Source organism: Aegilops tauschii, chromosome 5 (assembly GCF_002575655.3).
Source record: "Aegilops tauschii subsp. strangulata cultivar AL8/78 chromosome 5, Aet v6.0, whole genome shotgun sequence".
Lineage (NCBI taxonomy): Eukaryota > Viridiplantae > Streptophyta > Magnoliopsida > Poales > Poaceae > Aegilops > Aegilops tauschii.
Genome location: NC_053039.3, coordinates 551,414,371 through 551,442,337, shown reverse-complemented (window position 1 = coordinate 551,442,337; position 27,967 = coordinate 551,414,371). Strand labels below are relative to the sequence as shown.

The 27,967-nt window shown below is 42.7% G+C and overlaps 1 protein-coding gene across 6 annotated transcripts; it reads left to right on the top strand.

Annotated features, from left to right (window-relative positions):
• The first annotated feature begins 198 nt into the window (after window positions 1–198).
• LOC109754579 (pumilio homolog 24) lies at window positions 199–27,105 on the top strand. 6 transcript variants are annotated; one of them, XM_020313490.4, is made up of 18 exons: window positions 199–529; window positions 622–663; window positions 847–908; window positions 987–1,065; window positions 1,149–1,272; window positions 1,385–1,468; window positions 1,622–1,736; window positions 1,922–2,072; window positions 2,185–2,391; window positions 2,652–2,723; window positions 2,972–3,022; window positions 3,121–3,168; window positions 6,247–6,354; window positions 6,432–6,566; window positions 6,843–6,917; window positions 7,073–7,314; window positions 7,630–7,758; window positions 7,884–8,350. In XM_020313490.4, exons 1-18 carry the CDS (start codon window positions 344–346, stop codon window positions 8,212–8,214), a joined length of 2,241 nt encoding a protein of 746 aa, XP_020169079.1. In that variant the 5' UTR covers window positions 199–343; the 3' UTR covers window positions 8,215–8,350. The 6 variants fall into 6 exon arrangements, with proteins under 6 accessions (XP_020169079.1, XP_040247104.1, XP_073354505.1 ...); XM_073498404.1 differs by lacking the exons at window positions 622–663; window positions 847–908; window positions 987–1,065; ... (12 more) ...; window positions 7,630–7,758; window positions 7,884–8,350 and adding exons at window positions 21,424–21,465; window positions 21,651–21,712; window positions 21,791–21,869; ... (12 more) ...; window positions 25,718–25,846; window positions 26,287–27,105 and having other exon boundaries at window positions 258–529; XM_040391169.3 differs by lacking the exons at window positions 622–663; window positions 847–908; window positions 987–1,065; ... (12 more) ...; window positions 7,630–7,758; window positions 7,884–8,350 and adding exons at window positions 21,424–21,465; window positions 21,651–21,712; window positions 21,791–21,869; ... (12 more) ...; window positions 25,718–25,846; window positions 26,287–27,105 and having other exon boundaries at window positions 258–529.
• Window positions 27,106–27,967: the final 862 nt, after the last annotated feature.

Below are 27,967 nucleotides of genomic sequence, written 5' to 3'. Positions count from 1 at the left end.
TCCGTGAAGGTTCGCTGTAGAGGAGGTGACCAATGAACCATCTTTAATGACATTGTAGTTGTAAAACAAGATCAAACGATGGTGCTTTTAAAATAAAAATTGCCTTCTCAGGGAGAAAATGCCATGTTGCCTCAAGAAACTGCAGCCCTCTACTGCCACACAACTAAAAATGCCATGCGAACGTTCGCAAAATGCACCCTCCGTGGCGAACGTTCGCCAGATAAGGGGGTGAAAAAAGAAAAGACAGCTCGATACAAACGAACTCGTCCGGCCTCTTCCTCCGGCGGTACCAGTAAACCCTCGGCCGTCTTCCTCCCGTTCGCCGGCACCACCTCACGTCGCCATGGCCGGCGGCGGCGACCACCCGGGCGCCAAAAAGCGGAAGCGCGTGGCGGCGGGGAGGCCCGAGGCGCCGTCCAAGCGGGCCAAGGGGAAGAAGCCCTACGAAGCCCCCGCGGCGCGCGGCGGCGGCGGGTCCAAGGAGGAGCCGCAGCCCGTCACCGCCATGGACGAGCGGGTCGCAGCCGAGGTATGGACATGGTTGGAGCATGGGAATTGGTTTAGAGCATGGGCTGCTTGAGTTTGAGCTGAAACCAGAGTGTCCTTGACTGTGTGTGGCAGGAAATGTCCGAGTCGAGGAAGCTCGATAACAACCTCGTGAAGGTGATTTTTTCTTTCTCATGTTTCCAGTAGCATCAATTCCTGTATGTGATGCCATAATTTGATTCCAGCAGACGAATTGCAATTCCTGCCTCTGCTTGAATCGCCACCTCTGTTTATGATGGTTCAGTACCATATTTTGGGCAACTCTAAGTTTGATTGCTCACGGCACCTAAATTTTAACAGGAACTCACAATGCTATGTGTAAAGATGAAATACCATAACACGACAACGATCAGGAGATGCAGGTAAGTGTCACTATCAAAGTCTTGTGAGTTGTGACATATGTTCAAGTTCTTATGCACATGGATTTGCTGTCTGTACAGGCTAGTTACCGAGGCTCTCCGTAAAATGGATGGGAAATATTTAGAAATTGCTAGATCCCCTACCGCATGCGTTCTTCAAGTAAGTTGATGATATTCATTCTCTATGAACTCGTTGCTTATGGTGTTTTGGTACTTATTCTAATAGCCACCATTTTTTGTCAGTCATGCGTGAAGTGGTGCTCACAGTCAGAGAGGGATCCTGTTTTTGTTGCACTGCAGCCACATCTGCTCGATCTTTCTTGCGATAAATACTCTTGTTTCCTTGTGAATTATATCATAAAAGGGGGTAAATTTCTCTACGATTCGCTAAAAACTCATATGGGCTCACATGTGAGAATGTTGCTTGTTTGTTTGATTACCCTTAGCTTCACTAACACACCTCTTGTTTGTGACTGCAGCGAGTAAAGAACAGTTTGCCTTGTTCATCTCTTCCCTTCATGGTCATGTCGCTTCTCTACTGTTTCACACAATAGGAGTGTCAGGTATGTGTTGCTATGTGTTATTGTCATAATGGGTAGCAACTCATCATGTATAGGAGCAGCAGGAGGTAATGGTTGAATGGCATGCGCTTCCATTTGCTATACAAGTAAAGGGGTAGATGGTAATCTCACATTGAGATGCACTCTTTCTTGCAGTTGTTAATTGCGCCTTTCGTCTGGCGACACTGCCTCAGAAAAGAAGTTTGTTGTTGGAATTGTACTCCACCGAGTTTCAGCTGTTCAAGGACCTGACTGAACAAAAATCATGCAGGTTGGCACGCTATAATGTCTTGTCATACATCTGCTTTGAGATTTCTTCTTAACTTTTGTTACTTCTCTGTACAAAACTTAAACTTGGGCGAAGGGAAATATTATTGTAGTCATCCACCTATCCTGCCATAGGTGGCTGCAGTTATTTGTTTAGTTCAATATCCTAAAATTCGACTTTCTTTTCAGTTTGTTAGAAACAATTTCCAAGCTTGGGCTACAGAAATCATCTGTCCTGCAGCATATGGCTACTGTTATCCAGACAGTTCTGGAAAAGGGTATTGTTGAGTATTCCATAGTACACATGGTCATATTGGAGTACTTAATAATAGCGGACAAGGTAAATGTGTTTTATTGACGTGATTGGCCTATCTTTATAACAAAGCTCTCCTTTTTTGGTGAAATGTTTCTTCACCTTATAACACTATCTAATATATGCACGTGTTTCGTAGACATCAGCCTTGGACATGATTCATCAGTTAGTCCCCCATCTTACTAGGGGGACATATGCCGTACATGAACTATCAGGTCTCAATAGATTATCAACGAAATCAAAAGAGAAGGAGAAAAGATCTTCGGAACCACTTCTCATTCGGATCATGCAGACGAAGGAAGGATTAAAATTAGGGCTTGTTTGCCTCAAGCATGGCCGTGAGAAGGTACATTATCTGTTTTTTTTTCCCGTTTTCTTAGTGTATCTTAAGAGACAGATTTCAGAACGATCACTTGGTTTATCTTTGTCCACTCATCTATTTTTATCCGATGTTTATTTATTAACTTCTTAGATTCCAGAGATACTAAATAGTCATGCAAATTGAACCGTGCATTAGTTAGTGCCTCACGCTGCATGTTCAGAAGTATTTTCCTTCTCGCTTATTTCCAGTGTGCTTTTGCCATTTAACACGGCAATGCATTTCAGGATAGGAAGAGGATTAGCAAATGCTTGAAGGGGCAGATTATGAAGCTTGCTCTCAATGGTTATGGATGCCTTGTAAGTGATGTCTATATATGTAAACTCCCTTTGTATCAAAATGTAAGACGTTTTTTGACACCATGACAGTGTCAAAAAACGTCTTATATTAAGTCACAGAGGTAGTATATTTTAATGTTTAAATATGATCGTACTGTGTGAATTGTATGCTTTAACCTATACAAACATTCTCCCAGTGCACAGTAACTTCAGATGGTTTTATGCTTCCAAGTGATCAATCCTCAACTAACATGTCTTTTTTCGTCCAGTTCGTTATTTGTCTTCTCTCCATTGTTGATGACACAGAACTTTATACTGAGGTTAGCCAGCACCAATGTTTTGCTTGAAGCAAGTGTTATGCTCCATTACAGGCAATCTGAAGAGACAATGCTTATAGCTTGCTTTCAATATTTTGTAGGTTGTAGATGAGCTGACAAAGCAGTTAAAGGAACTCATATTTGACAAGGTACTAGCTAAATGCCCGTGCATTGCGACGGAACAATTTTTTTTAGGGTTGGCACCATTCCTAGAGCACAGTCAAGTCTTTCTTGTTCACTACATTACCAATGAATGATGACACATGAATATTTTTTATTCTTAAAATCAATCATCTCATGAAGCATACGGACCTCGACACAAGAAACATGTCGTCAAGAAGTTCCATCGCAGAAAATCAACAAAGAACGCAATCCAATGTTATTAAGTTTCCATCTAAAAACAGAGTATCTTCCACAAGCAGAGTACCTTCCATCTAAAAACAGAGTATCTCCCCTCGCTAAAATAAACAGAGTATCTAACTTTGCTACAAAACAGCTCACGCCCAAGCATAGGAAATGAGTCCTACTTTCAACCTCTGTTTGGCCCTCTCAGTGCACCGTACACCCCAATCCACTCAACTCTAATAATTGGGCGTAATCTTTTTGATTTGTCATCTCCAACAAGCATTGCTTAATAACAAAATTATCAATGACCATGTTTTACAGTCTGAAACATGTACACATATATATTGGTACACAAAAGGTAGACACACGGTGTTTCCCTTGTCAGATAGCTGCCTTGGATTATTATGTTACATCTTACAAACAAATGCTCAACGTACAATAGTCCACTGGAGGCAAGTCTTCTGGCAGGCATTGTTTCTTGCATATATATATATTACTCCCTCCGTCCCATAATATAAGATCTTATTAAATCCAATATACTCATATATTGGATGTAATAAAACCTTATATTATGGGACGGAGGGAGTACTACTTAATTGAACAAACTTTCACCCTCTTCTTACATTAGATACAACAAGATTTGACTGTAACACGATGAAAATCAAAGCCACCTCCTGCCTGCTACTTGAGAAAAACATAAAAATATTTTTTTCCCAGCCAGAAAGTCTATGCTTAGTAAGATCAGTAACTTCTGACTTACATATTTCAGTTATCTTCAATTTGTTTCTCATGCTGATGCTAATTACAATTATCTTCCTTGGTGCGAATTACTTCTTTTAAATACCATCTGGCTTAGAAGATCAAGCATAATCACTTCAGAATAGTTCTGTATGATATGAGGTGCTGGAATACATGTAGATCTTGTAATCTGACAGAAGATGACTACTGACCAAGAAAATCATATCATCCTCACCTATGCCATACATTAGTTAATGTGCAAATGGATGCCACATAGTCGTCCCTGCAGACCGCGACGCAACACCTTGCCGGTAACTGCATTTCCCCCGTACGCCCATCTCATGTCACAGTCATGCACCTCGCCTTTGTTGCTGCCACCCCAAAACTCAGAAGTAGTTGAGCGAGCCCTACAATGCAAAACTCTCTGAGAAAATTCAGAAGAACAAGAGCCCTACACACATCAAAATGGTGGGACAGTCTTATGCAGTAGTTTGCTATCACCAAATCAGAGACAACAAGAATGCTCAAAGGTTATCACTAACCGTAACAAAAATTATAACTTTGCATATAAATCACCATGCAATTTTTTTGTCTGTCACCTGAACCTCCAAAATCATACAAATAGTTACATTGCTCTTCAAAGGATGGCATGCTCCATTCGTTCAGATTGAAATCTCAAGCAGTCGAATAAATCGTATGTATTTCTTACCAGCAAGTAAAGCATGTGTACATCCAAATTCTTAGCTGTATAATCATTAAACATTTGCACTAACTGATACTTCCATAACAAACAAATGCAATCATGTCTGCTCGAAGTGTCTGTTACAGAAGAAGCACAAATAGACATCAGATTTGGAACAAAAATATATTCTTTTAATGCATAATAAATTGCTAAGTGCTCCCTATGTAAAGAAATATAAGAGCGTTTAGACCACTACTTTAGTGAGGGAGTGCAGACGCTCTTATATTTCTTTACAGAGGGAGTACACATTATCCATTGTATTGTAGTTGCTGCCCCGTATACACATAATTCAGGGAACAAAACTGATCTCTGTAGTTGCTTCTTGATATACACATATTCAGAGAGAAACAATGGACTGCTATCAGCTCAGCAAAAAAAAGGACAGACCCAGTGCATAGAAGCTCCCACACAAGGTGGGGTCTGGGGAGGGATTATAGGAACCTAGTCTAACCCCTGCAAAGTGCAATGCAGAGAGGCTGGTTCGAACCCAGGACCTCTTGGCACAAGTGGGGAGGTCTTCACCACTGTGCAGCAAGAGCGCACAAATTTAATTGCATGAATATAACACCTAGAGGCCTGCAACCTGGTTGTCCGGCCACATGAGTGACTCCTAATCAGAGGAGTGCTGGCGGCCTATAGGCGAGCTCGGGGCAGTGGCGGGACAAGCTGACGCTGGGATTGGGGCCATCTCCACTGGATCCACGGGATGTGTATCCTCGCACGAGACACCTAGGCTAAGTGTCGAGCACCTTTCATGCAGTGGTGGTGGTGGCACCAGATCAAGGCAGCTGCCAGATGAGCTCAACTTGGCACCAGATTCGTCTGCTTGGCACCCTCGTGTACAGAGGGCAGAAAAATTGAGTATCTCGTGCATAGGTTCGGCGGCTTGCTCGGCACGACGGCGGTAGGGTTTGGATGGGGTGAGCTAGGGGCGGAGGCGCAGAAGAACGGGGACGTTGTCCGTTGTAGGCGGCGTCGAGAGGTGGGTGGCGGCTAGATGGGAGGGGGGGGGGGGGGCGCATTGGCGCTCAGGTGGCCGGTGGGAGGGGCCGGCGGCGGGGAAGGTTCTAGGCGTCGATGGATACAGAGTCGTAGGCGTAGAGGAGGTGGGCGGTTTGAGTTGGGCAGGGATGGGGTTGGACCGGAAAGAACAAGTAGTTCTGTGAAAATTTGGGTGGGGTGGCGGGCGTGTTTTTGCAAAATTGCCATGCCTTGCCTTTGCATGCGTTGGATGGAAATCCAATGGTCTGAAATCATAGATGGCAGGCATACCGTCATCACCAACTGAAATTTTTATAGGAGTATATAGAAAAAAGGAATTCCAAGCTTCTGATGTGATTATTTTTATTTGTTAGTTATATGCACATGAGACTATTTATGATGGAGCTCCTTGTTGGAACAGAACGGGAGACGCCCATTGCTGCAGCTATTTCACCCACTTTGCTCACGTTATCTGACTCCGTCTGATTTGGTTTTTCTGAATTACAACGTGCCTTCCCTTGTTTCAAAGGCAAGTTACCTGTTCTATTAATTCTGAAGTACTTTGAAGAGAAACAGGCCCCCTGAATTTTGCCTTTTCTGTTTCAGGTTAACTTGGATAGTAAGTTGGATGATGTAGCTGATAAAGAACACGGGGGTTCAGAAGACACACTGGTTGCATCTGATAGCAAGGACCTGATTAAACGGCAGCAAGAACTGTTGGTGAAAAGCGAGCTTTATGAGGTGATACTCAAAGCATGTATTTAACTTTTGATTTATTTATTTAATGACATTTCTCTTGGAGCATGTGCTTCTCCCCCTCGAGAGATCTACATTTATTCTTGTAGCAGTGTAATATATACCATGATTTGAGGGTGGCCATTTGTCAAAGAACACCTAATCGCAACATTACTAAGCTCCCATCAGTCACATAACACCCCCGATCCCAACATTGCTATGCTCCCGGTCATGTAACCCCTAATCCCAGCAATAATGCAGGTGTTCTTTTTTCCTTTGCAGGTTCTCATTGAGACTTGCATTGAAAATGTTGGAGAGTTACTTAGAACAAACTTTGGGAAAGATGTACTATATGAGGTAATCTCCTTTGTCCATGGTCTACGCTTAATACAAATGACTCTTAATACAAATGAGTAATCGATTATTGAAGAGCGTCATGATTGCACATATTTTTGCTTTATAAGAGGTACTGCTGTTATGCTTATGGAGGTTCTGAATTGCCAATTTCCAAGGTTGCTGTAGGTGGAAAAAATAACTTCTTGGAGGGGGTCACTGACAGGATCCACGTACTTCACAATGCTATAGCTTGTGACGCAGCGCGCCCGAGGACAGATTATATTGATGAGCACGCCTTTGATAACTACCACTCCAGCCCCATAATCAGAAGAATGATATTTGATTGTCCTGCATTTGCTGCTACCCTCTGGAAAAAAGCCCTCCAAGGGAAATGCAAGTTATATGCAGATGGATTCAGGTACCTCAATATGACTCAATATCGATATGTCAGTTCTATAATCTGTTCATCAAATTTGTGAACCATGCAAATGCAACAACAACAACAACAACAACAACAACAACAACAACAAAGCCTTTCAGTCCCAAGCAAGTAGGGTAGGCTAGTGTTGAAACCCATAAGATGTCGAAACCAAGTCATGGTTCTGGCACGGAACCATGCAAATGCGAACTGTCGGTTGCAATTTACATACCACATTGTACTGCTTAGGTGGTACTGAAGGAAAAACAAAGAAATCATGCGCTGATATTCTTTTGAACTTGTTGGTTGCTGCAGCTCTAGGGTGGTGGCTGCCTATCTGGAATCTCCAGATTCCAGGGTGAAGGATCTTGCGAAATCCGAGTTGCAACCGCTCATCGACGGTGGCATACTGAAGCCTCAGGAACATAAAGCAGAGGAGGAGAAGTGAGTTTTCTTGCCATTGCCAGCGCAACTAGGCAACTAGCAATGGAACCTCATTGCTGGTCGTCAATGGAACCTCATGCGGCTCGCAACTAGCAATGAACTTACCCTTGTTGCCATATTTTCAGGTCTGCCATGGAGTGTAGTTCCGACGAGTGGTCAGAGCCAAAGGATACAGATATTGGCGACTATGCTAAAAAAGCATACATGGATATGAAGTCTGGCAAGCTTGTGGTGAGGTTTGGCACTGACAGGTTTACATGCCCGTTCTGCCCCCGGAAGAAGAAGCAGGAATACCGTTACAGTGGTCTGCTTGCTCACGCTATTAGCCAATCATCCTACCATGCTGCAAAGGTGAAGGCAAACCACCAGGCCCTGGTTAATCATCTCGAGACGGACCATGCCGATGCAGCAACCTCATCCTCAATGCCTGTACGACACAAACTGATGTTGCTCTAATTCTGAATCAGATTTGCACTGATGTTTCGCCATGGACAAATCGTCAATCTCTGGTGTTGCACCTGTTTTCTTTCCCTTTGGGCACTGATGCATACATGAATGGTGATGGTGCGATTAGCCTTGCTTTTTTTCTCTATATCATCAGTTGCGTTTATTACAGCGAGCATGGGCGGCCCGGATGCAACAGGGACACGTTCCATGCTGCACAGCGGCTCTGGTATGCTTACAATGGTTAATCACCAAAAATAAATGGTTCTTTTCTTTGGTGTTCATGACACGTGGTGCGCATTGTGGAGATGGAATGTAACTATGCCAACAAGAGAGTAACTTTTGACAAGGCAGAGCAATGTGAATAACGTGCGCTACCTCGTGTGTGTGTGTGGGGGGGGGGGGGGGGGGGGGGGCATCGTTGTGGTTCTCCTCCCTCATGCCAGGGCTTTGGTTGAAAAAATCGTGGTGACATCGACATGTCGTGTTGTTACCCTCTTCGGGGCGTTGACGGTGAGCTCAAGCACCCCATGGTCACTGCGTCATTACCCTCTTTTGAGCATGCTTGGATCATTGCTCGAAGATTGTTCGACTCAGACATTGGGCAGTCTGTCTACCTCCTATCCTTTAAATGTGACCTTGATGTCAACATCCTTTGTCCAAGTGAGAGGTCTGAGGGCTCTCTCGGCATTATGTACCTGGACACCATACAACTTATCTTTACAAAATTCATGGAAAAGAAATCCCATCAGCTAATGTTTCATCCTTGAGAGAAAACAAGCTAAGTAGAACCATTGCCATGCATTCCGAATACCACCTTGTACACCTTGAGCCATGTGAGACCTGTATGAATGCCTCTCTTGCATTGGTTTCCAGATGAGATGCATTGATCCATAGTTCCACACGAAACAAATATTGCCACAATACTTGTCAAAAGAAATGCTCATGTCCCTTACTAAAAACGTTACACCAATACTTTGCAAAAGAATATGATATAACATCACACCACACGTATAGACATACAATGTAGAACCTGTTTTGCACTTACTGAAACAAAAACTCTCGCGTTAATCGAGATCTAGATGACAAAGCCACCACACTTAGTTCTCTTAGACCACATTGCATTCACTTCAAACATTATAGTAACCCAAACATAGGTTTCGAAGCATAATGTAATGATCCACAATTTCATGGGAAACGAACACCATAGAAGACTCCCCTACTTGTAAAAGCAAAGCATAACGCATGATCCGGGCATGCGTACATCGTTTGTGGATTTGGATTGGTCAATTGTTATTATCAAGTTTCACCACCGGCATAGCTTTTTTAGCCACATTGATAGGCATGCGCCTTTCGACGTGCTACAATGGGTATTAACTGCTCGCCACGAGGATGGAGCATGCATGACACACACAGATGATGAAACAAATTAATTGTGCGTGTGAAATTGGAAGAATGAAAGATATTTGTTGTTGTAACTTCTTCTCTGCCTAATGGAGTGGGAGAATGAAGATATCGAGGGGGAGTGGGGCAGTTCTAAAAAGAGCGAAGGGTCAAACATAGGAATACCCCATCTATTTTAGAGGATCTTTATGATTTCCCCGCGCGTTGCTACGGGATTTTAAATATTAGTTTTGGATAAATTTTGTATAAATGGAATGATCTAAATCAAAAGCTATAATTTTCGGAAGTAATTGTCTGTGGACAAAGAGTATGCATGTACGCTGAGTCATCGGAGATGGAAAAATTAAATTGAGGTACGCATGTGCCACAATTGTTTTAATGGATGATGAAATGGCACATTTGGTGATGTGGAGGGTTGTATGTTGAGAGAATTAGAGTTAGCGGGAAACAACTATTTAGGTATAATAGATGAGGGAGTATGCTAGAATGTGCTTGGCTCGCGGGTGTATTGAGCTGCTGCTTGTCCTGCTTTTCAGGGCACTTGATGTAGGAAGGTGTTGTGGTGACGTGCCATAGTACAAGTCACATGTGTAATCAACACAGCAGCGAAGATGCAATGATTGTAAGCCTACCTTTCTCTTTTATAAAAGACTTGAGAGATACATAGCACAGAAATGAAGTCATGTATCCTATGGTAAGTGAATAGCCCAGCACCCTTTGATTATGAGATTGGTCCTCCTGTAGGCCACATGCTATGAGTACTTTGGACGAAGATTTCCCTGACCCTTTTCCTCTTCTAATTACTAGCACAAATTCCCGTGCGTTGTACAAAAAATATTTAATCGCACTCCCCTATCTAAATAAGTATGACCTAAAACACAAGTGATTATTTGATTTATGATCCACATCTATTTCTAGTATGAAGAAAAATTATGGTTTCAGCCTAAGAAATGTGTTCGGTTTGTGGCTTTCCTAGTTTTATCCCACCTCCCTATTTCAGGTGCTATCCACCCACATTGGTATACTAATTGTATGTTTGTGCATCGCTATGGAGAAAAAAAAAAGTATCTCCACATCTTTCTTGATAACAACCACCATGCACCAAAACACCCACTAGAACACCGTAGTTGCGGCACCACATCATCTTGATGGTGTCGTCTGACGAGGAGGTGGATGTGTCTTCTTATCCGACTGCCATCCATCCCGATGATGATGTATCAGAATTGCGCTACAGCGTGATATTATAAGATAGAGACATAGATTAATATTAGATGGAGATTCTTACAATCCCAAAGTCAATGTGTCCTCCTGAATTGCTGGCCCCTGTGCCCACGTACAGGCCCAGCTTTTCTCTCTCTCTCGCGCGCACACACACTCCTTGCCGCTGCTTCCAATGAGGCACATCACCACGTGTGTGCACATCGGCAGCGTAAATCCCCGCCCCACCGCCGCTGCATAATTCCCCGTGGCCACCAACTACATCTTCCTCGAGGACTCACTACCTGTGATACTGTTAGAATTAATGGGCTAGGCCCATAGCAATTTCTGAAATCTCAAAGCCCATGTGTAAAATGGCAAGTGGTGGTGCTAAGTTTAGTCCCACCTTGGAAGTTGAAGAAGAGTTGGACCTCTTTATATAGTGGGTTCTCTCCACCACTCTAAGTGGTGTGTGAGAAGAGAAAGGGAAAACCACACAGGCGAGGCGAGGCGGCGCGTACATGCGACATGCGCGTGAATGGTCCGCCGAAATCCGGTCCGTCTCCTTGCAGGAGCGCAGCTTCCTTTTGCCGTTTTATTTTTATGTCTTGGCAGACAAGTTTTTGATTTCTTGTCCGGTAAGTATACGAATTAGAAACCGAGTCGGTTTGGGATTGTGGTCGCGACACAATACCGCCTCTGGTCCTAATATATATACAGCTACCGGCTGCGGCCAGAGACACACCGAAAAACACCTAGGGTTTTGCCTCATCTCACAACTTGCGCCGCCATCGTAGTCTACTCCATCCCAAACGCCGGCGTGCATCGGCGCGTGGGAGAGCAGGTCTCCGGAACCGTTCGTCTTTGCGATCCTGCACCGGGAGAGGACGAATTAGGTTTTTGGGAAGCGCTGTGCGCGACTGCTCAAATTCGTCATCACGGGTCGTCTTCCGTCCAAGTCGGGCGGTGCTACTCATCGTCGTATTCATCGCCGTCAGCAGCAGATCGTCGCCAACATCGTCATCAACACTGTCGCACCCATAATAGCTAACGATCAGTACGTCCAACATCCTCTGTTCATGTCTGTTTCTACAGCTATTGTTACGTGTTTGCTGCTGTTATGCATGTCTTGCTGTTCTTCTAGTTTGCTAGATTATTGCATGCTAGTATCTCTTCTAGTCATGAATTATTTACTGGAATTAATCATGAACTTGCCTAATATTCCAACAATCCAAAAACCTAATTGTAGGCAATTTCCTGAGTTAACTATGGCTGGATTTGCTGATGCACTGAGGCCGGATAAGTTTACCGGTGTGCACTTTAAGAGGTGGCAGGTGAAGACCACGCTCTGGCTTACTGCTCTGAAAGTTTTCCACGCTAGTGTTGGTGCTCCAGAGGGAATAACCGACGAAGATCGGAGAAAATTCCAGGAAGCCAATACTATGTTTGTGGGATGCATTCTGAGTGTTCTTGCTGACCGTCTGTGTGATGTGTACATGCACATAAACGACGGAAAAATTCTGTGGGATGCACTGAATGCAAAATTCGGTGCAACAGATGCAGGCAGTGAACTGTACATCATGGAGAGTTTTCATGACTACAAGATGGTGAATAACCGTTCTGTGGTTGAACAAGCTCATGAGATACAGTGCATTGTGAAGGAACTTGAACTCCTTAAATGTGTTCTACCCGACAAATTCGTGGCTGGGTGCATGATTGCAAAGTTGCCTCCTTCATGGAGGAATTTCGCCACAACTCTGAAGCATAAGAGACAGGAGATATCAGTTGAAAATCTGATTGCATCTCTTGATGTTGAAGAAAAAGCTCGGGCTAAAGATACCACTGAAAAAGGAGGTGAGGTTCAGCCTACTGCTAACATGGTGCAGAGGTACCCACAGAACAAGAACAAAGGGAAGAACAAACCTGTTTTCAACAAGCCTACCAAGACTACTACTTTCAAGAAGAAGAAGTTCAACAAGGCTGAGCTAGAGTGCTACGCCTGTGGGAAGCCTGGACACTTTTCCAAGGAATGCCCTGAACGTGCAGACCGCAGAGGGAAAACAAGCTCCAAGACTGTCAACATGGTGACCGCTAGCAATACTGATGGGTATGGTAATTTACCTATTGTGCTTTCAGTATTTCAATCATCTTCGTGGTGGATTGATTCGGGTGCTAACGTTCATGTGTGTGCTGACATCTCCCTGTTTACTTCTTATCAGGTCGCAAGGGATTCTTCCGTCCTAATGGGGAATGGGTCACATGCTTCTGTTCGTGGCATTGGCACGGTGGATCTGAAGTTTACTTCGGGAAAGATCGTGCAACTAAGGAACGTGCAGCATGTCCCTACTATGAACAAGAATCTAGTTAGCGGCTCCCTTCTATGTCGAGATGGATTTAAGGTAGTTTTAGAGTCCAATAAAGTAATCGTGTCAAGATTTGGACAATTTATAGGAAAAGGCTATGAGTGCGGAGGCTTGTTCCGCTTTTCTCTTTCAGATTTTTGCAATAAGTCAATAAACCAAATTTGTGCTAGTGTTAATGATGATGCAAGTATTTGGCACTCTCGTTTATGTCATATTAATTTTGGTTTAATGTCTCGGCTATCCAGCATGAGTTTAATTCCGAACTTCACAGTTGCCAAAGGTTCTAAGTGCCATAGTTGTGTGCAATCTAAGCAACCTCGAAAGCCTCATAAGGCTGCCGAGGAGAGAAACTTGGCACCTCTAGAACTCATACATTCTGATCTTTGTGAGATGAATGGTGTGTTGACAAAAGGTGGAAAGAGATATTTCATGACTTTGATTGATGATGCGACTAGATTTTGCTATGTTTATTTGTTGCAAACTAAAGATGAAGCATTAGACTACTTTAAAATCTATAAAGCTGAAGTTGAAAATCAACTAGAGAGAAAGATCAAGCGTCTTAGGTCCGATCGTGGTGGAGAGTATTTTCCAAAAGTTTTTGATGAATTTTGTGAGGAACATGGTATTATTCATGAGAGGACGCCTCCCTATTCACCTCAATCAAATGGAGTGGCCGAGAGGAAAAACCGCACATTGACTGACTTGGTGAATGCCATGTTAGATACTGCTGGTTTATCTAAGGCATGGTGGGGGGAGGCTCTATTGACTTCATGTCATGTCCTGAATAGAGTTCCCAACAATAATAAAGAGAAAACCCCTTATGAGGAGTGGGTTGGGAGAAAACCATCACTTTCTTATTTGCGCACTTGGGGATGTTTGGCAAAGGTCAATATTCCTATTCCTAAGAAACGCAAACTTGGACCAAAGACAGTGGATTGTGTCTTTCTAGGGTATGCTCAACGGAGCATTACTTATAGGTTTTTAGTGGTAAAATCTGAAGTACCTGATATGCATGTTGATACTATAATGGAATCTCGTGATGCAACATTTTTTGAGAACATATTTCCTATGAAAGATATGCATAGCATTGCTAGATTTTCTTCTGAGATAATTCCTGAATCTAGTACAACTGATGAATATTTCGAACAATCACATGAGGAAGTCCTTGAGAAGGATAACAATGAAGTTCTTAGAAGGAACAAGAGACAAAGGATTGCAAAATCCTTTGGTGATGATTTCATTGTATACCTTGTGGACGACACACCCAAGACGATTGCAGAAGCATATGCATCTCCGGATGTAGATGATTGGAAAGAAGCTGTTCATAATGAGATGGAATCAATTCTTTCTAATGGAACTTGGGAACTAGCTGATAGACCATATGGTTGTAAACCTGTGGGCTGTAAGTGGGTGTTCAAAAAGAAGCTGAAGCCTGATGGTACTATTGATAAGTACAAGGCGCGGCTAGTGGCCAAGGGCTACACTCAGAAAGAAGGCGAAGATTATTTTGACACCTATTCACCCGTTGCTAGAATGACCACCATTCGAGTGTTACTTTCCTTGGCTGCCTCTTATGGTCTTATCATTCATCAAATGGATGTAAAGACAGCTTTTCTCAATGGAGAGTTGGAAGAGGAGATCTATATGGATCAACCTGACGGGTTTGTGGTAAAGGGTGAAGAGAGAAAGGTGTGCAAGTTGTTAAAATCTTTGTATGGTCTGAAACAGGCACCTAAGCAATGGCATGAGAAGTTTGAAAGAACTCTGACTTCTGCAGGATTTGTCATTAACGAGGCTGATAGGTGTGTTTACTATCGCCATGGTGGGGGCAATAGTGTCATATTATGTTTGTATGTGGACGACATACTGATCTTTGGTACAAACATTAATGCAATTAATGAGGTCAAGTCTTTTCTATCGAAATTTTTTGATATGAAAGATCTGGGAGAAGCCGATGTAATTCTAAACATCAAACTTATTAAGGATGAGAGTGGGATTACATTAACGCAATCTCACTATGTTGAGAAGGTCTTGAACCGATTCGGTTTTATGGATAGCAAGCCTTCTCCAACACCTTATGATCCCGGCGTGACACTCAGAAAGAACAAGAAAGAAACGAGAGATCAATTAAGATACTCTCAAATTGTCGATTCACTCATGTACTTAGCTAGCGCTACAAGACCAGATATCTCTTTTGCTGTGAGCAAACTGAGTAGGTTCATGTCCAACCCGGGTGATGATCATTGGCATGCACTAGAAAGGGTCTTGTGCTATCTGAGAGGTACTATAAGTTACGGAATTACTTATTCAGGGCATCCTGCTGTGCTAGAAGGATATAGTGATTCAAATTGGATCTCCGATGTTGATGTACTTTACGCAACAAGTGGGTATGTATTTACTCATGGTGGTGGCGCAGTGTCATGGAGGTCTTGCAAGCAAACTATATTGACGAGGTCAACTATGGAAGCAGAATTAACTGCTTTGGACACAGCTACTGTTGAGGCAGAATGGCTGCGTGAGCTCTTGATGGACTTGCCGGTTGTTGAAAAACCTGTACCGGCTATTCTTATGAATTGTGATAACCAAACGGTTATCGCTAAAGTGAACAATTCTAAAGATAATGCAAAGTCATCAAGACACGTGAAAAGACGTTTGAAGTCTGTCAGGAAGTTGAGAAACTCCGGAGTAATAACTGTTACGTATATACAAACAGACAAAAACCTGGCAGATCCCTTTACAAAGGGACTATCACGAAATGTGATAGATATTGCATCGAGGGAGATGGGTATGAGACCCATAGATGTTACACCATAGTAGTAACCCAACCTTTGTGATCGGAGATCCCGTGAATTAGGATCTGGGAAGAACAAGCTATTGGTTAACTGAGGAGAGTAATAACTTATGATCGTCTCCAAGTGAAGATGCAAAACTCTCAGAGCTGTAAGGCTCAGATCTGTAAGGCAGGTTGGCAACATGCCTTAATGTGGTTCTATTGGCTATAATTAGCAAAGATGCTGTCCTACAGAGCAGTCTTGAAAGAACACACCTATATGAGTTCTGACTGTAAACGTCGCAGTCTATGAGATTTGGGTGATCTCTAGTAAGCTCACGAAGAGACCAGGGAGTATGACGTATAAGCTCCAAACCGCGGGGTAGCCTACTGGCGGTCAGGTACTGGTTAAGACTTTGAGTGAAACCTGTTCACACAAAACTAGCAATTCAAGGCATAGTCCATTGTCAAGTTGTGAATGGATGTAGCTTAAAGTTCTAGGCAGAAGTTCAACTTAACAGTCTCTGCTGAAACACTGGTATATTAAACAAGTGATGAGAGAAGGCAAATCTCTAAATGGGTATTTGAGATCTGGTGGGGGATTGTTAGAATTAATGGGCTAGGCCCATAGCAATTTCTGAAATCTCAAAGCCCATGTGTAAAATGGCAAGTGGTGGTGCTAAGTTTAGTCCCACCTTGGAAGTTGAAGAAGAGTTGGACCTCTTTATATAGTGGGTTCTCTCCACCACTCTAAGTGGTGTGTGAGAAGAGAAAGGGAAAACCACACGCGCGCTCGCTCGCCTCGCCTCGCCTGGCCGGGCCGTGGCGAGGCGAGGCGTACATGCGACATGCGCGTGAATGGTCCGCCGAAATCCGGTCCGTCTCCTTGCAGGAGCGCAGCTTCCTTTTGCCGTTTTATTTTTATGTCTTGGCAGACAAGTTTTTGATTTCTTGTCCGGTAAGTATACGAATTAGAAACCGAGTCGGTTTGGGATTGTGGTCGCGACACAATACCGCCTCTGGTCCTAATATATATACAGCTACCGGCTGCGGCCAGAGACACACCGAAAAACACCTAGGGTTTTGCCTCATCTCACAACTTGCGCCGCCATCGTAGTCTACTCCATCCCAAACGCCGGCGTGCATCGGCGCGTGGGAGAGCAGGTCTCCGGAACCGTTCGTCTTTGCGATCCTGCACCGGGAGAGGACGAATTAGGTTTTTGGGAAGCGCTGCGCGACTGCTCAAATTCGTCATCACGGGTCGTCTTCCGTCCAAGTCGGGCGGTGCTACTCATCGTCGTATTCATCGCCGTCAGCAGCAGATCGCCGCCAACATCGTCATCAACACTGTCGCACCCATAATAGCTAACGATCAGTACGTCCAACATCCTCTGTTCATGTCTGTTTCTACAGCTATTGTTACGTGTTTGCTGCTGTTATGCATGTCTTGCTGTTCTTCTAGTTTGCTAGATTATTGCATGCTAGTATCTCTTCTAGTCATGAATTATTTACTGGAATTAATCATGAACTTGCCTAATATTCCAACAGATACCATGTTTTCTCCTCTCGTCAGCCCACAATCACTATCTCTATCTCTATCTCTACTACTTAAAAAGAATGTAAGGTTCCCGTTTCACCCTCTCCTTCGTCTAAACTCTCTATATATGGTCCCGCCTTCCCTTCTCATGTTTGATTTTTTTGTCCCATCTCTGATTTTTCTCCCAAATAATAATATTCTTCTTTGGTAAGTTAACAAAGTCTTACCAAATATGTGCTCAACAATAAGATGGCGTTTTTCTTCCCACCTTTTATCTTTCTCTAAATAATATTTTCTTTGGCAAATTAATAAATTCTTACCATATAAGTGCTTAACAATAATATGACATGTAAATCATAGCAATTGCATACAAAAACTTGCTAAGATTCTAGCGCACCAATTTAATAATTGCCATTCAATCACGGGCTAATCTATTAGAATATTTTTTCCAAGGATAATATACTAGAATGTTTATACTCCTATTGCAACGCACAGACAATTATCTACTCGAGTTATAATCCGTCATTAAACTATCATGCACGTATGAGTGTCATGCAACGTGCAACCCATCTCTCCTTGCATGTGAGAATATATCCTTTGCAGTATGCGCGTGTGCGCTCATTGCCAAGTCCCTCGTCCATTCTCACAGTCCTTTTTAGGCGTCTTGATTGATGATATCCTAGGTAACTTGTGTATATGAGTTGGTGTGAATCGGTCTAAATGAGCGAGGTAGGACTATTTTTATTAACATGAAAATATCGATGCTGAGTTGGTTGCTCGAGGCACGTTTCTTCGACCTGGCCGAAGGTCAGGAGTTCAATTTTTCTCAGGTGACTCAGCGGCCCATAAGAAAAGGCCCAGCGGTGGAACAACATGATCCAATACGGGTGATGCCTGTGTGTGCGGACGAAAACGCTGCTACGTATGGACGGACTGCGGGTTGATGTCTCACAAGTGTGAGGGTGTTTTCGGCAAAAGTGTATGACGGACCAAGAGTATCACCTTCCTTTATTAGTAGGTATAAATGTAAATTGTTCAAACCTCATGGAAAATAAAGTCAAGACAACCAATGTTCCATCCTTCAGAAAATGCAAGCTAAGTAGAACCAGCATTGCCAGTCCAAATGTCATGTTGCATTGTAGTACATACCAACGCCTCCTTTAGCCATGTGATACCTGCCTCATAGCCTTCCCCGCATGTGTTTCAAAATGGAATGTGATGATGCACATTTGCACAGGAAAATATATACTACGACAACATTTCAACAACTAGCAAAAAGAAACTCCAATTCATGTTTCCATATGTTTCGAAATAGTGTCAGAGATATTCACAAAGGCTGGAACATCAATCAATCAATGTGATCACATTGGCACCGTGTGAGTACATCTAAATTCTCCAGATGATGATCAAGAGGATTAAGGGTCACACAATGGCCACACTCGTGGAATGAAGTTCACAACTCGCCACCAGGAGCAGTAGTAGTGGATAGATAACTGAACAAGTGGTTTTGCGAGTCTACGAAGGTGAAGGAGCATCTGAGTATTAGGTTCAATGACGACGATTGCATTTCTAGGGCGTTGGTCCCTAAGAGTACCTTCACAAAGACTTGCTGACTTTCACCAACATGGTTAGGCCAACACCGTTAGAAGAGCAACGATAGCAGCGCGTCGACGACTCATTCTGGTGGTGCTAGTGGTCGTTCGGCGGTCTAGGGACCTCGGTGGATTTTATTATTATTATTTGTGTGTTTGTACTTCTAGTGAACTTTTATAATAGGTCCGAATCTTTTTTTTGCAAAAATAAAATGAAATAAAAGATGACACTACTACTATTCCCTAGATGACTGAGATGGCGTATAAAACAACCGAAACAAGGCGCGCAATGCTTACTAGGTGGACGATATGGAAAATACCCTCTCAGTAGCATAACAAAGGAGTTCATGGAGGTTTCCAGCATGAAGGAGTGGATGTTGTGGTTTTGGGGATCCATGGGTAGTTCTTGGTGCCTTCCATGCCTGCACTATCAACTTCGGATCTCTATTGTGGGGATACAACAAATAAGGCACCCATAAGATTGGATAGTACTAAGAAAAGAAGTAATATGAGGAACATGCTATTCATCTTTTGCTCAGGGAAGCCTAGCTTGCTCCTTATATAGGACTTGGTGGTAGCATTGAATCATAGTCATGGATCCTCCGGGTTCTGGTAGGTCAATAGTAAAGCATCCCTTGATTATGGGAATTTAAGCAAATGACAAATGACCTATATTTTTTCCTTTTGAAAAGGAATTACTTTATTTAACTTTCAACATCCACATTAAGATGATGCACCTAGCCAGCACACAACTTGTTTGTTACAAAGTTCATGGAAAATAAAGGTTGTCGACTAATATTTCGTCCCCTAAGAAAGGATGCTAAGTAGAACCAACGCCACATTATCCAAATGTCACGTTGCATTGTGCAGACCCATGCCTTCCTTGAGTCGCATGAGACCCGCTCAATGGTCTCCCCTTCATGGATTTTGAGATGGACACAGTTTCACATGGAACAAATATCATGACAATATTTGGCAAAAGAAAGGCCCTTTTGGTTGTTCCCAACAAAAAGCCATTATGATAATACTTAGAAAAATGACATTGGAACTACTCCCTCCGAGCAAAAATGCAGGTGAGTTTTTGGATTTGAAAGGTAAAAAACAATAAGTTTCACCATTACTATAGGCCTAGTTAAATACCGTGAATTGCCATGGAATATGAGATAAAATATACAATATACATGTTGTTGAATGAATTCATATGCTTTGTTGCGATGAAACATTTGCCATCTAGTGTTGCCCCCCTTCGCCATTTTGTGTTGCTCCTCAATTCAAGTGATTATCCATCGGCGTTCCATTGACTTCAACGATAGTACGAAAGTACGTGGCCAATGTCATAAAATACGATCGCTTTGCTCGTCAAATTCATCTCCGCCCCAACAGTTATGCTCATGGTCATCTAACATGAACACATTATTATAGAACCACAATAATAGGTAGCCCCCGACTAATAAGCTCATGGTCATCCAACATTTTTTTTGTGAAATCATGGTCATCCAACATGAACACAATATTATTGAACCGCAATAATAGACTTGAAATTAGCTATCAACATTTGCACTTTGTTATAAAGAAGATTTTTTCAAACTCATGACATTTTTTGAATTCCAGAAAAGTTTTTGAATTCATGAACATTTTTTGACTTTTCCGATATTGTTTTTTTTTGCAATTTCACTTTTAAAAGAAAATCATGAACACCTTAAGAAATCCCAATTTTTTTAATTCAAGCACATTTTTTTAAATTCGTGAACATTTTTTCAGAATCACAAACATTTTTCAAAATTGAGAATTTGTTTAAAGTCACATTTTTTTGGAATTCATGATTTTTTTCTATTCACGAATATTTTTCCATAGTTGTGAATATTTATTTGAAATTTGTTTAAAAATAAAAAAGGAAACTAAAAAAATGAGGAAAAGAAGGGACGGCCCGCACCCCCGCACTTGGGTAGGGCTGCGTTTGCTGTTTGCTCCCCTTCCACCGCACTGGTCGGGGAATAGGAGCTCCCCGAGCCCCGTCCGGCCTCTTCCTCCGGCGGTAGCAGTAAACCCTCGCCCGTCTTCCTCCGTTCGCCGGCACCACCTCACGTCGCCATGGCCGGCGGCGGCGGCCCCCCGGGCTCCAAAAAGCGGAAGCGCGTGGCGGCGAGGAGGTCCAAGGCCAAGCGGGCCAAGGGGAAGAAGCCCTACGAAGCCCCCGCGGCGCGCGGCGGCGGCTCCACCTTGGAGCCGCAGCCCGTCACCGCCATGGACGAGCGGGTCGCAGCTGAGGTATGGACATCTTTGGAGCATGTGAATTGGTTTAGAGCATGGGCTGCTTGAGTTTGAGCTGAAACCGGAGTCTTGACTCTCTTCTGTCAGGAAATGTCCGAGTCGAGGGAGCCCGATTGCAACCTCGATAAGGTAATTTTTGCTTTCATCATGTTTAAAGTAGCATCAATTCCTGTATGTGATGCAATTAATTTGATTCCAGCAGACGAATTGCAATTCCTGCTTCTGCTTGAATCGCCAACTCTGTTCATGATGATTCAGTACCATATTTTGGGCAACTCTAAGTTTGATTGCTCACGGCACCTAAATTTTAACAGGAACTGAAAGTACTATGTGTAAAGTTGAGATACCATAACATGAGCACGAGCAGGAGATGCAGGTAAGTGTCACTAGCAAAGTCTTGTGAGTTGTGACATATGTTCAAGTTCTTATGCACATGGATTTGCTGTCTGTACAGGCTAGTTACCGAGGCTCTCCGTAAAATGGATGGGAAATATTTAGAAATTGCTAGATCCCCTACCGCATGCGTTCTTCAAGTAAGTTGATGATATTCATTCTCTATGAACTCGTTGCTTATGGTGTTTTGGTACTTATTCTGATAGCCACCATTTTTTGCCAGTTATGTGTGAAGTGGTGCTCACATTCAGAGAGGGATCCTGTTTTTGTTGCTCTGCAGCCACATTTGCTCGATCTTTCTCTTGATGAACACACTGTTTTCCTTGTGCATAATATCATAAAAATGGGTAAATTTCTCTACGATTCGCTAATAACTCATATGGGTTCATATGTAAGAATGTTGCTTGTTTGTTTGATTACGCTTAGCTTCACTAACACACCTCTTGTTTGTGACTGCAGCCACTAGAAAACAGTTTGCCTCGTTCATCTATTCCCTTCGTGGGCATGTCGCTTCCCTTCTTTGTCACACAATAGGGGCGGCAGGTATGTGTTATTGTCACAAATGGGTAGGAAATCGTCATGTATAGGAGCGGCAGGAGTTAATTGTCGAATGCCATTGTATGCATCTGTTTTTATTTGCTATACAAATGGGGTACATGGTAATCTCACATTGAGATGCACTCTTTCTTGCAGTTCTTGACCATGCCTTTTGTCAGGCGACGCGGCCTCAGAAAAGAAGTTTGTTGTTGGAATTGTACTCCACTGAGCTTCAGCTGTCCAATGACCTGAAAGAAGAAAAACCATGCAGGTTCAGGTTGGCACACTATAATGTCTTGCCATACATCTGCTTTGAAGTTTCCCCTTAACTTTTGTTACTTTTCTGTACAAAACTTAAACTTGGGTGGAGGGAAATATTATTGTGGTCATCCACTTATCCTGCCACAGGTGGCTGAAGTTATTTGTTTAGTTCAATATACTAAAATTCAACTCTCTTTTTCAGTTTGCTAAACATAATTTCCAAGCTTGGACTACAGAAATCATCTGTCCTGCAGCATATGACTACTGTTATCCAGCCAGTTCTGGAAAAGGGTATTGTTGAGTATTCCATAGTACACACGGTCATATTGGAGTACTTAACAATTGCAGATAAGGTAAATGTACTCCCTCCGTTCCTTTTTACTCTGCATATAAGATTTGTGTCGAGTCAAACTTCACCAACTTTGACCAAATTTGTATAAAAATATATCAACATCTACAATATCAAATATACATAATATGAAACTACATTCCATAATGAATCTAAAGATATCCCTTTGGCCTTGTAAATGTTGATACTTTTTTCTATAACTTTGGTCAAAGTAAAGATACTTTGACTTCAGACAAAAGTTATATGCAGACTAAAAAGAAACGGAGGGAGTATTTTATTGACGTGATTGGCCTATCTTTATAACATAGCTTTCCTTTGTTGGTGAAATGTTTCTTCAGCTTATTGCAGTATCTAATATATGCATGTTCTACGTAGACATCAGCCTTGGACGTGATTCGTCAATTAATCCCCCATCTTACTCAAGGGACATACGCCGTAGATGAACTATCAGGTGTCGCCAGATTTCTAGGGAAATCAGAAGTGGAGAAGAAAAGATCTTCAAAACCACTTCTCATTCAGATCATGCAGACGAAGGAAGGATTAAAATTAGGGCTTGCTTGCCTCAAGCATGGCCTTGCGGAGGTACATTGTCTGTTTTTTTTTCTCTTTCTGTTTTCTTATTGTATATTAAGAGACAGATTTCAGACGGATCACTTGCTTTAACTTTGCCCACTCATCTGTTTTATCCGATGTTTATTTATTAGCTTCTGTAGATTCCAGAGACACTAAATAGTCATGCAAATTGAACTGTGCATTACTTAGTGCCTCACGCTGCATATTCAGTAGTATATTTCTTCTCGCTTATTTCCATTGTGCTTTTGCCATTTAACATTGTAATGCATTTCAGGATAGGAAGAGGATTATCAAAAGCTTGAAGTGGAGGATTATGAAGCTTGCTCTCAGTGATTATGGATGCCTTGTAAGTGATGTCTATATATGTAATATATTTTAGTGTTTAAATAGGATCATACTGTGTGAATTGTATGCTTTAACCTATACAAACATCCTCCCAGTGCACAGTAACTTCAGATGGTTTTATGCTTCCAAGCGATTAATCCTCAACTGAACTAACATGCTTTTTTCCTCCAGTTCGTTATTTGTCTTCTCTCCATTGTTGACAACACAGAACTTGTTACTGAGGTTAGTCAGCACCAATCGTTTGCTTGAAGCAATTGTTATGCTGCCATTACAAGCAATCTGAAGAGACAATGCTTATAGCTTGCTTTCAATATTTATAGGTTGTAATTGATGTGTTGAAAAAGCAGTTAAAGGAACTCATATTCGACAAGGTAAAAGCAATTCCAAGCTTCTGATGTGCTTATTTTTATTTGTCAGTTATATGAACATGAGATTATTTATGATGGAGCTCCTTGTTGGAACAGAACGGGAGACACCCATTGCTGCAGCTCTTTCACCCACTTTGTTCACGTTATCTGACTCTGGGTGAATTGTTTTATCTGAACTACAACGTGCCTTCCCTTGTTTCAAAGGCAAGTTACCTATTCTATTAACTCTTTAAGTACTTTGAAGAGAAACAGCCCCCCTGAAATTTGTTTTTTTTTGTTCAGGTTAACTTTGGTAGTAAGTTGGATGATGTAGCTGACAAAGAACATGGGGGTTCAGAAGACACACTGGTTGCATCTGATAGCAAGGAGGACCCGATTAAACGGCAGCAAGAACTGTTGGTGAAAAGCGAGCTTTATGAGGTGATACTCAAAACATGTACTCCCTCCGATCTAAATTAATTGTCACAACTTTAGTACAAAGTTGTACTAAAGCTGCGACAATTAATTTGGATCTGAGGGAGTATTTAACTTTTGGTTTATTTATTGAACGGCATTTCTCTTGGAGCATGTACTTCTCCCCCTCAAGAGATCTACATTTATTCTCGCAGCAGTGTAGTATATAGTGTAAAAAATGATCTTATATTTTGGGACGGAGGGAGTATATATAGTCGCAACCTTACCATGCCCCCATCAGTCACATAACACCCCTGATCCCAACATTACCATGCTCCCGTCAGACGCGTAACCCCTAATCCCAGCATTAATGTAGGTGTTCTTTTTTCCTTTGCAGGTTCTCATCGAGACTTGCATTGAAAATGTTGGACAGTTACTTCGAACAAACTTTGGCAAAGATGTACTATATGAGGTAATCTCCTTTGTTTTTGGTGTACACTTAATACAAATGAGTAATCGACTATTGAAGAGTGTCATGATTGCACATATTTTTGCTTTATAAAAGGCAATGCTGTTATGCTTATGGAGGTTCTGTATTGCCATTTTCCAAGGTTGCTGTAGGTGGAAAAAATAGCTTCTTGGAGGGGGTCACTGACAGGATCCACGTACTTCACAATGCTATAGCTTGTGACGCAGCACGCCCGAGGACAGATGATGGTGATGAGCACGCCTTTGATAACTACCACTCCAGCCGCACAATCAGGAGAATGATACTTGATTGTCCTGCATTTGCTGCTACCCTCTGGAAAACAGCCCTCGAAGGGAAATGCAAGTTATATGCAGATGGATTCAGGTACTTCAAAATGACTCATCATCGATATGTCAGTTCTTTAATCTGTTCATCAAATTTGTGAACCATGCAAATGCAACAACAACAAAGCCTTTCAGTCCCAAACAAGTAGGGGTAGGCTAGTGTTGAAACCCATAAGATGTCGAAACCAAGTCATGGTTTTGGCACGTGAACCATGCAAATGCGATGAATAAAATTTTAACTGTCGGTTATAATTTACATAGTACTACATTGCACTGCTTAGGTGGTATTTTGAAGGAAAAACAAAGGAATCATGCGCTGATATTCTTTTGAATTTGTTGGTTGCTGCAGCTCGATGGTGGTGGGTGCCTATCTGGAATCTCCAGATTCCATGGTGAAGGATCTTGCGAAATCCGAGTTGCAACTGCTCATCGACGGTGGCATACTGAAGCCTCAGGAACATAAAGCAGAGGAGGAGAAGTGAGTTTTTTCGCCATCGCCAGCACCAGGGTCGTACTTGAGGCCTATGTTGAATTTTGTCACTCATCTAACCGAAATATAGTTAACACACCTTTTACGGTCACTGGTGAGCCTTGCATACGCTTTGACCGTCTTAAGGTGAGCTACGAGCGCCCGTGTTGCCATAATTGGGCAATGGCAACCTCATGTGGCTCGCATCTAGCAAAGAACTTACAAGTAGGTTATAGGGCATAAGTGTCTAGTCCATTTTCGAATATATTGTGGTGCAAGGTGCCTATTTAAGTAGTTTATTGCTTTCTCTGATGAAAAAGGAGGTTATTCTTCATTTGGGTTTTTTAGGAGCATCCTATAACATGCTGCCTTCGTTTCCATAATTGGGCAATGGAACCTCATGTGGCTCGCAACTAGCAATGGACTTAACTTTGTTTCCATATTTTCAGGTCTGCCATGGAGTGTAGTTCCGACGAGTCGTCAGAGCTAAGCGATACTGATACTGGCTACCATGCCAAAAAAGCATACAAGGATTTGAAGTCTGGGAAGCTTGTGGCGAGGTTTGGCACTGACAGGTTTAGATGCCCGTTCTGCCCCGAGAAGAAGAAGCTGGACTACCGTTACCGTGAGCTGGTTCAGCATGTCATTGTCATGGGTGCATCCAAGCGTCCTTGGAAGGTGAGGGCAAACCACCGGGCCCTGGCTAAACATCTCGAGACGGACCATACTGATGCACCAGGCTCATCCTCAATGCCTCTACGACAAGCTGAGGCACTGTACCTCTCTAAAATAAAGAGAAGTCAAGCTGGGGCAAGATCTACCTGCAAACCAGGCAGATAAGCTGCCGTCTACCTTTGCCTCTCTATATACAACTTGCTCTAACTCTGAATCTGTTGGTTTCGCCATGGACGAATCGTCAAGCTCTGGTGTCTGCACAATTTTTTTTCTCTCCCTTTGGGCATTGATGCATGCATGAATGGTGATGCTGCGATTTATTACAGCGAGCATGGGGCCGGATGCAACAGGGACACACGTTCATGGCCTCCATGCTGCTCAGCAGCTCTGATATATGCTTATACTGGTTAATCACCAAAATAAATGGTTCCTTTCTTTGGTGTTCATCACACGTGGTGCGCAATGTGGAGATGGAATGTAATTATGCCAACAAGGGAGTAACCTTTGAGATCAATGTGAATAACAATATGTGGTCTATCTATTGTGTAAAACTTGAGGCACTTCGAAATGAGAATCAGGCCGAGTTCTGTAAAGGTGCGCTACCTCTTGGGGGCACTGTTGCGGTTCTCCTCCTGCGTGCCTGGGCTTTGGGTGAAAAACCCGTGTCAGGTTGGGCGACACGTTGCGTTGTTACCCTCTTTGGGGCGTTGACGGGGAGCTCAAGTACCCCATGTTCATGAGCATGCTTGATCGTTGCTCGAAACTTCTTCGGGTCAGACATTGGGTGGTTCATCTACCTCCTATCCTTTACACATGACCTCGATGTCAACATCGAGGGGTCGCTCTTGGTTGCCTTCCGCGGATGCTTTTTGTCGTAGTTTGGTCCAGTAGCTACGGCAGGATGAAGGATGAAGGCACGCCCCAGGTCACCATGTAGCTACAGTCAACGAAGCAAATTATACCCACGCCTCAGGGGCCTTACGCTGCCCCTGATTTGGTTGCTCTGCTCAACAGTGTCTCGCACCATTCGGCCGTGTGGCTTTATCTATAAAGCGGACCGCAAAACTATTTTTCTATTTTTAAATAATTTTTAGTTTAGTAAGCAGTCTGAAATGTCTGTAATTTTAATCACTACAAATAATCGTGATCTCACTCAAATTATCTATCAATCAGCCTAGTCATAATTATAATTCATAATCATAACTCATAACATTCTCTATTTACCCCACAAGTTCAGAAAAATTGCTCACAGAATAGACAAACATTGTTGAGATGAACAAATAACACAAATTAACTTGCACTAGTGAAATGAGGACATGCAGAGGCTACAAAAGAAATTACATAGAAAACTCATTGTTACCATGGGCGGATCCAGTGTGGGGGTCATGGCACCCACAAACATTTTGCAGAACCTTTCTTTAACTAGTGAATGCTTATAATCTATTTCCTATGTTC

What these genes read in the sequence shown, in the direction of transcription:
- LOC109754579 (XM_040391169.3), top strand. Translation starts at nt 344, where the DNA reads ATGGCCGGCGGCGGCGACCACCCGGGCGCCAAAAAGCGGAAGCGCGTG. An exon ending in GAAAAACCATGCAGGTTCAG is followed by an intron (nt 22,544 to 22,729) that starts GTTGGCACACTA and finishes TCTCTTTTTCAG; the next exon opens with TTTGCTAAACATAATTTCCA. An exon ending in AGGAACTCATATTCGACAAG is followed by an intron (nt 24,166 to 24,258) that starts GTAAAAGCAATT and finishes TTGTTGGAACAG; the next exon opens with AACGGGAGACACCCATTGCT.